The sequence below is a fragment of the Podarcis bocagei genome (genome assembly GCF_964188305.1).
Source record: "Podarcis bocagei genome assembly, chromosome: 18".
Classification (NCBI taxonomy): Eukaryota; Metazoa; Chordata; class Lepidosauria; order Squamata; family Lacertidae; genus Podarcis; species Podarcis bocagei.
Genome location: NC_138144.1, coordinates 4483015 through 4491488, shown reverse-complemented (window position 1 = coordinate 4491488; position 8474 = coordinate 4483015). Strand labels below are relative to the sequence as shown.

Below are 8474 nucleotides of genomic sequence, written 5' to 3'. Positions count from 1 at the left end.
GGAGAGAGAAAGCGTGCCTCTGCCCATCTGCAGAGTCCCTGGGCACTCATCAATGGGGAAAACCATAGAATCATAGAATCTTAAGAATTGGGAGCCAGTGGTCATCTAGTCCAACCCCCTGCAATGCAGGAATCTCGGCTAAAGCATCCATGACAGGGGGCCATCTGACTTCTGCTTAAAAACTTTGAAGGAAGGAGAGTCCAGTACCTAGACAAATGGAGGCTGGTGCTGGGGGAGGAAGTCTAAATCCAATAAGGTAAAGGGACCCCGGACCATTAGGTCCAGTCGTGACCGACTCTGGGGTTGCGGCGCTCATCTCGCTTAACTGGCGGAGGGAGCTGGCGTACAGCTTCCGGGTCATGTGGCCAGTGTTGTGTATTGAGTCAAAGGATTTTATATCTGTAATATTATTGTCTGCATTTGCATTAGGGTAAAGTAACTGCCTTTTGGTTTCAAAGGGTACAGCTACTATTGGTTCATTTAAGTTGCTGTATTTGGATCCTCTGTCTTATTGGTTTCCTCCAAAAGGCAGGACTGTGATTGCCTGATATTGTTCCCTCCAAAATGTATTCTAGCTAGCTTTCTAGCTAGTTCCCTGTCCCTATAAATGTAGCTTTCCCCTCCTCAGGCTTCAGTCTTGTTTGCTTTAATAAAGAAGTGTTACTAGAGAACTGTCTCCAGCATATTATGTCAAGAGAGCTGAAATCACAAACCCCACGTCACAACAGCCAGCATGACTAAACCGCTTCTGGTGAGCCAGAGCAGTGCACGGAAACGCCGTTTACCTTCCCGCCGGAGCGGTACCCATTTATCTACTTGCACTTTGACATGCAAGTTTCGAACTGCTAGGTTGGCAGGAGCAGGGACCGAGCAACGGGTGCTCACCCCGTCATTGCGGGGATTCGAACCGCCGACCTTCTGATCGGCAAGTCCTAAGCTCTGTGGTTTAACCCACAGTGGCACCTGTAACTACTCCCATATATAAATGTTTTGTTTTTGGCCTTGCCACCTAGAGAAGTGGGTTCATCAACTCCTCCATGGTTGGGTGGGATCCAGGTCAAAACTGGCCTTTTGGTCCTCCGCTCGCCTCCATCAATGATGACGATGGATTTCTGGAATGGAAAGAATCTCTATGGAGCTGACTTTTGCCTGGAAGCAGCCTCGATGAATTCTTCTGCTGTGGAATCTCAACGCTTTTTGGGCGTCTCGCTGAGACCTCCCGGGCTGTTTTCACTGCCCTTTTAGGGGACCCTGAAATGACATGTTTTCTTTGTGGGAAGGCTGCAGTCTCCCGAGAAAAGCATCCACTTTGCACAACAAACGTCTTAGAAGCTTCAATTCTCCACGGACGGCTGAGAGAAACCAATTCAGTTTCCCCCCTCTAAATCAGTTGCTTGAACAGTTTCCCCCCTCTAAATCAGTTTGCACTTGGGCAAAAAAAATGAGAAGCACAAATACAAGATGGGTGACACCTGGCTTGAGAGCAGTACATGTGAAAAGGATCTAGGAGTCTTGGTTGACCACAGACTTGACATGAGCCAACAGTGTGACGCGGCAGCTAAAAAAGCCAATGCAATTCTGGGCTGCATCAATAGGAGTATAGCATCTAGATCAAGGGAAGTAGTAGTGCCACTGTATTCTGCTCTGGTCAGACCTCACCTGGAGTACTGTGTCCAGTTCTGGGCACCACAGTTCAAGAAGGACACTGACAAACTGGAACGTGTCCAGAGGAGGGCAACCAAAATGGTCAAAGGCCTGGAAACGATGCCTTATGAGGAACGGCTAAGGGAGCTGGGCATGTTTAGCCTGGAGAAGAGGAGGTTAAGGGGTGATATGATAGCCATGTTCAAATATATAAAAGGATGTCACATAGAGGAGGGAGAAAGGTTGTTTTCTGCTGCTCCAGAGAAGCGGACACGGAGCAATGGATCCAAACTACAAGAAAGAAGATTCCACCTAAACATTAGGAAGAACTTCCTGACAGTAAGAGCTGTTTGACAGTGGAATTTGCTGCCAAGGAGTGTGGTGGAGTCTCCTCCTTTGGAGGTCTTTAAGCAGAGGCTTGACAACCATATGTCAGGAGTGCTCTGATGGTGTTTCCTGCTTGGCAGGGGGTTGGACTCGATGGCCCTTGTGGTCTCTTCCAACTCTAGGATTCTATGATTCTAGGTCATTAAAAAACAACAACCATGATTTGGAGACCTGGGCCATGCCTGTGAGGCCCCGCTCCCCCCCAAACCAGCCCCCCAGACCCCATAAAGCTAATCCCCACCCTATAAGGAACAGCCCTCTGGTCTCATAGAGGCGAAACATTCGCAAACAGCTCCAAAGCCATGCTTTCAGCGAAGGTTTCCCAACAGAATTGGCTCGCGGCTTCTCAAATATGGTGAGGAATTTGTTCCTAGCCCCGGAGGCGAGGTTGTGAAATGATTGTGAGAGTCTTGTTTCCCTCCAGGGAAGGGTTTTCGGGTTGCAGGTCCACTGGTGATGGGCGAAGGGGAGGTATATGGGATGCAGCGGCAATGACGCCCTCGTGAATCAACATCCCTTGCGTCTCCAATGTTTGGACGGGTTCATTCCACACGGATCACCGGTGCCTGTTTTATGGCTTCCGCTGCCTTGTAAATCGCCCGGCCGGCATTTTCGGAACGAAGGCTCTTCACGAAAGTTCACCACCGACTGACCCAATAATGCGCCGAATCACCGCAAAAATATTTGGATGGAAAAAGGAGGCCCAGATTCCCAAAAAAAACACTTGACGTTCCAGCTTCTTTGGAGAGGGTGCGATCTGGTTTGCACCGGGGGTTCTGAAAGGAAGCCTCACATCAAAGGAAGGGAACATCAGAATCATGTGATTGCAGAGTTGGAAGGGACCCAGCGGTCATCTAGTCCAACCCCAGCAGTGTAATGTTGGTAGGCTCTCCTATCGTTCCTGACCATTCTTGACCGATTCAGCTGAGGCCATACACATATGGAGGGGGCCACAGGTGACCCCCCCGCCCCCCATCCTGGTCTTTTGCCTTAGTTGGACATACAAAATGGCCATGTTTGGAGGCGGATTGGAACCCGCCTCTGGCTGATGTTTTATGTTCAGACCAGTTTCCAGGAAGGCAAAAGCCAAAGGCTCATTTGGAGAAGGAGTGAACTCGCAAAGAGAGCCTTCCTGGATCAGGCTGAAAGCCCGATTTGAACTCTAGAGGTCCAGCGCCGAGGGCCTTCTGGCGGTTCCCTCGCTGCGAGAAGCCAAGTTACAGGGAACTAGGCAGAGGGCCTTCTCGGTAGTGGCGCCCTCCCTGTGGAATGCCCTCCCACCAGATGTCAAAGAGAACAACAACTACCAGACTTTTGGAAGACATCTGAAGGCAGCCCTGTTTAGGGAAGCTTTTAATGTTTGATGCATTACTGTATTTTAATAGTTTGTTGGAAGCCGCCCAGAGTGGCTGGGGAAGCCCAGCCAGATGGGTGAGGGTATAAATAATAAATTATTATTATTATTATTATTATTATTATTATTATTATTAACCCGTCACTTTGCAAGCCTGAGCTCTGGAGGGTAGGACTCGAACCCACGACTTCAAGTTACAAGAAATGAGGTTCCAGCTAAATATGAAGAAGAACTTCCTGGTGGTAGGAGCTGTTCGACAGTGGAACGGTCTCCCTTGGAGGCTTTCCAGCAGAGGTTGGACGGTCATCTGTCCTGGATGCTTGAGCCGAGAGTACGCCTCTGAGACCCAGTACCTGGAAACCACAGATGGAAATCATAGAACTAGAGTTGCGTGGGACACCCAAGGGTCATCCAGCCCAACCCCGGCAATGCAGGAATCTCGGCTCAAGTACCCACGGCAGATGACCATCCGAACCTCTGCTGAAAAACCCACAAGGAAGAAGAGTCCACAACCTCCCTGGGGAAATGCAACCGTTGCTGCTGCCGAGCTCTGTTGCCGCTTTGTGGCTTCCCAAAAATCGCTGTCCAGTTGGGCAGTGCCGCAGAGGACAGAAGACCTGGTTTTTGGCCCCACCTACCCCAAGCATCTTCGAGTTATTATAAAACCTGTCTACTCCAAGGAAGAAAAAAAAACACACACAGCCGACTGTCAAAATCTTTTTTTTTTCCCTTTCCTTTTCTCTGTTTACAGTACCTCCACGTCATTGGTGACTTAACTTCGCCTCGGGTATAAAACCAAAGGTCTGGGCCAGCCAAGCACAGCTCTCTGGAGAAATTTGCCACCTCCGAAGTCTCTGACTTCCAACCACGATGCCCGGAGCCTCTCGCCTTGCCGCCAGCCTCTGGGTGCTGTTCCTGCCGTCTCTCCTGTCCGGCGTGGTTGACCTGCGACCCCACGGCCCCCAAGGCACCCACCCGCAACTGGAGGCTGTCAAACAAAGCATCCTGGAGCGGCTTGAGATGGAGAAACCTCCCAGCGTCCGAGGGGCTTTGGGTCAAGGTGAGCTGCAAAAGGCTCACCTGGTCTACCGAGAGATGCTGGCACAACTCAGAGCGAACCAGACCTTGCCACCGGCAGCAAAAACTGTTCATACCTTGAGAGCGAAAGGTAAGCTTCGTTGCATCCATAAAGCTTTTTACACAAAATTTGACATCGTTCAGTTCACTTTCAATCTCCTAATTCCTTACGTTTCGATTTCCCAGCTGTGATGCTCCTATTGTATGACTTTACAAGCTGCCGTAGCTGCCATTTATTTTATACTGCATTATGACTTATATTACTGTAATTTATTTATTCTCCTTCCATTGCCTGCTATTCGAATCCTGATGGTGGTTTATTTGACTGTCGTTTTTTCTCTCTCTCTCTTTCTTTTTAATAATTTTTTTATTAAATTTTGAAAAATTTACACAGAAAATTCCAAATGCATTTAAAAAAGAGATTTCTTTTCTATTTTCGGCTTCCGAGACGTTTTCCTTATCCCTCTCCAATTTTGCTGCATCTTCACCCTCTTTTAAAAAATCATAATCGTAACACAATAGCCTCTCATTCTTTCTGCTGCTCATACCTCAAAACCTGGTCGTAGATTCTTCCTGATGTAATTTTTCTTCAAATAATCTGAAAAGGACTTCCGTTCTTCAACAAAATTAGATTTTCTGTTAGATTTTCTGTGCAGACTGTGTTCTTGCTGGTCAAATCAAAAGTTAAGATTGCAATGGAAATGCTTTGAAGATTATATAAACACTGTTCACAAAATAATATGTTGATATGTATAGATTAAGACTATAGAATGTATAAGAAGAATGATGTGCAAATGTAATATGAAAGAAAATCAGATAAGAAATGCAATGCAATGATTTAACATAATTGGGGTGTGGTGGAGGGGAGCGAAGCATGGGTGGTGGGAATGTAATTTCATCTGCCGTATTTTTCGCTCTATAAGACGCACCAGACCACAAGACGCACCTATTTTTTGGAGGAGGAAAACAAGGAAAAAATATTCTGAATCTCAGAAGCCAGAACAGCAAGAGGGATCGCTGCGCAGCGAAAGCAACGATCCCTCTTGCTGTTCTGGCTTCTGGGATCGCTGCGCAGCCTGCATTCACTCACCATAAGACGCACACACATTTCCCCTTGCTTTTTAGGAAGGAAAAAGTGAGTCTTATAGAGCAAAAAATACGGTATTTTATTTTTTGTGGTTTTCTTTTATAGAGTGTTTCTTTTATATCTTTGTGTTTTGTATCTTTGTGTATTATTGTATTGTGTGTATCAGAAATGAATAATAATAAAAAAGATTGTGTTCTTGCTAATAAAGAGTTAACATGGCCTACTCTGTGTGATTTATTGCTGGCTTGCTCCTAACGTCTTCCTCTCTTCATTCTCTCCACAGTTAAGCTTCTGGACCATGGATTGGCTGCAGGTCCAGGGGTCAACAGCGACCCACTGAGGCCCCTATACGGTCTGGAAGTCTCCAGGACAGCAGCGCTCAGCCGGGACCTCCATGTCTTTCGGGCTGAGCTGTCTCTGTCCAAGAAGTTCTCGCACGTCCGCAGCATCTCCCAGCTCAACTCGACCAGGTTGGCTCGCGTCAACATCTACAGGCTGACCGGTGGGGATGGAGGAACCGCCACGCTCCTGGCCTCCCAGGTGGTCTCGAGAACCACACCTGTCCTCAGCCTCAGAGACGCCGTGGGGCAGTGGCTAGCCGGGCCCGACCCGAGGCTCCATTTGGGTCTGGAGTTTCCCACGGATGTGGCTTCCTCCGTCCTGGATGGGAGAGAGTGGCTCCCACTGGACATCGAGACGCAGGGGCGCAGGCAGGTCCGGAAGCGGAGGCAGCTGGACGAGGAGTGCGGCAAAGGAGACACAAAATGCTGCCTCCGTTCTCTCAAGGTCTCCTTCGCTGACATCGGGTGGTCCGACTGGGTGCTTGCGCCCAGCAGCTACTCCATGAGGTTCTGTGAGGGCTCGTGCCCCCACAACTACAAGCCGGCCAGCATGCACGCCCAAATCAAAGCCAGGCTCCATAGCCTGTCTGGGGAGACGCCGGCCCCCTGTTGCGTCCCCGCCGCCTACGAACCCATGGTCCTCATGCACTACGCCAGCGATGGGAAGGTGGTCACGCAGCTCTTCGACGACATGATCGTCACACGTTGCCATTGTGCGTAGCAGCCCGGCAAGGGCAGAGCGAGGGGCTCTGCGGGAAGCGGCGTCCTGTCTGTCCGGAGCAAGGGGACAATCGGAACAGCCCATCTCTGGTGCCAAACAGCACTTTTCGGGAGGATGTGTGCGTGCTGAACATCGCCTCCTTCTTGCCAGTGCATTGCCCAATTGGCAGCTCCTTTTTACTACTAGGTCATTTTCCCTCAAAAGTCTGTCTTAACCCACCAGGGACTTCTTTTATCAAAAGCCCATCCCAACCCATCAGGGACTTCATTTCCTAAAAGATCATCCCAACCAATCAGGGACCTATTATCCCGAAAGCCCTTCCCAACCAATCAGGGATCAAGGACCTATCTTATCTAGGTCATCTTTTCTCAAAAGTCTGTCTTAACCCACCAGGGACTTCTTTTATCAAAAGCCCGTCCCAACCCATCGGGGACTTCATTTCCTAAAAGATCGTCCCAACCAATCAGGGACCTATTATCCTGAAAGCCCTTCCCAACCAATCAGAGATCAAGGACCTATCTAGGCCACCTTTTCTTGAAAGTCTGCCCTAGGCAACCACGGACCACTTTTATCAAAAGCGCGTCCCAACCGGGGTCTCTTTTCACAAAGCCCTGTCCCAACCAAAGACCTCTTATCTCAAAAGTCCGTCCCAACCAATCAGGGTTGGTCCCTTAAAAACTCAACCAATTGGGCATCGCAGTGTCAGCGAAACAACATTACAGGTTACAAGCACTTTAATGCAGCAAGCAAAGAACTTTATTTATAAGGGGGTGGTATTAAATGTAGAGGATAACTAGTAATTATGGAGTTCTTTTGGGGTGTATATGTCAAAAGCAGGGTCTTGCGGGTTGTGTGTGAGAGAGAGATGAGATTGATCATGTCCCCCTGTTCTCTGAACACCTGTCAAAAAAACCCAACCTGTTTTGTGGTTCTAAATATGTGTGTGTGTGTGTGTGTTTAAAACCCAGTCCTCTTATTTATTGTTAACTTATTCTTGTTTGTGTCGCCAGTGTTTTGGACATGCTGTTGGTTTGTATTATTTATATAAGATTTATCTGGAGACGGGTGGGGAGTAATGAAAATAGCAATAAAAAATTCTCCAAATAGGTCTTGTCTATGTTCTTCATTCCAAAGGTAAAGATTAGGGGCTTCAAACAGCCTTTCCACTATCTTGTACCCAACACAGAGAACACCCAACCCAAATCTGTCCCCAAATCCATTGGAGAGTTCTAATGTTTCATCCAGCTGTTCTGAATTTCTTCTACAGAATCCTGGGGAATCTTGGAAGTACGGTGGTGCCCCGCAAGACGAATGCCTCACAAGACGGAAAACTTGCCAGACGAAAGAGTTTTCCGTTTTGGAGGTGCTTCGCAAAACGAATCTCCTATGGGCTTGCTTTGCAAGACGAAAATGTCTTGCGAGTTCCTGGGGGTTTTTTTCCCTTTTCCCTCCCTTTTTCTAAGCCGCTAAGCCGCTTATCAGCTGATCCGATAAGCTGATAAGCCGCTAAAAGCCGCTAACAGCGCTAATCCGCTAATCCGTCAATGGGCTTGCTTCGCAAGACGAAAAAACCGCTAGACGAAGAGAATCACAGAACGGATTCTTTTTGTCTTGCGAGGCACCACTGTATCATAGAATTGTGGTCCAACGCCCTGCAATGTAGGAGCCTTTTTCCCAACCCAGGACTCGAACTCGCAACCGTGAGATTAAAAGTCTCACCGTGTACCAACTGAGCTATCTCAGTCAGGAGGACTTACGACCGCCCACACCAGAAAGGTTTATTTATTGCGAATCTCTCCCCACTGGAATATCTCAAAGGACTTTCGCAGTGAAAACATCCAGAATAAGGAAACGGTTCGAAAC

At 48.2% G+C, this 8474-nt stretch overlaps 1 protein-coding gene across 2 annotated transcripts; it reads left to right on the top strand.

The window, feature by feature from the left end:
* Positions 1 to 2503: 2503 nt before the first annotated feature.
* Positions 2504 to 7154, top strand: GDF15 (growth differentiation factor 15). Of its 2 annotated transcripts, none has more exons than XM_081177967.1 (3): positions 2504 to 2913; positions 4137 to 4553; positions 5833 to 7154. In XM_081177967.1, the coding sequence occupies exons 2-3, from the start codon at positions 4256 to 4258 to the stop codon at positions 6609 to 6611; spliced, it is 1077 nt and encodes a 358-aa protein (XP_081034093.1). In that variant the 5' UTR covers positions 2504 to 2913; positions 4137 to 4255; the 3' UTR covers positions 6612 to 7154. The 2 variants fall into 2 exon arrangements, 1 of the variants encoding a protein (XP_081034093.1); XR_014003649.1 differs by lacking the exon at positions 2504 to 2913 and having other exon boundaries at positions 4052 to 4553; positions 5833 to 6797; positions 6969 to 7154.
* Positions 7155 to 8474: the final 1320 nt, after the last annotated feature.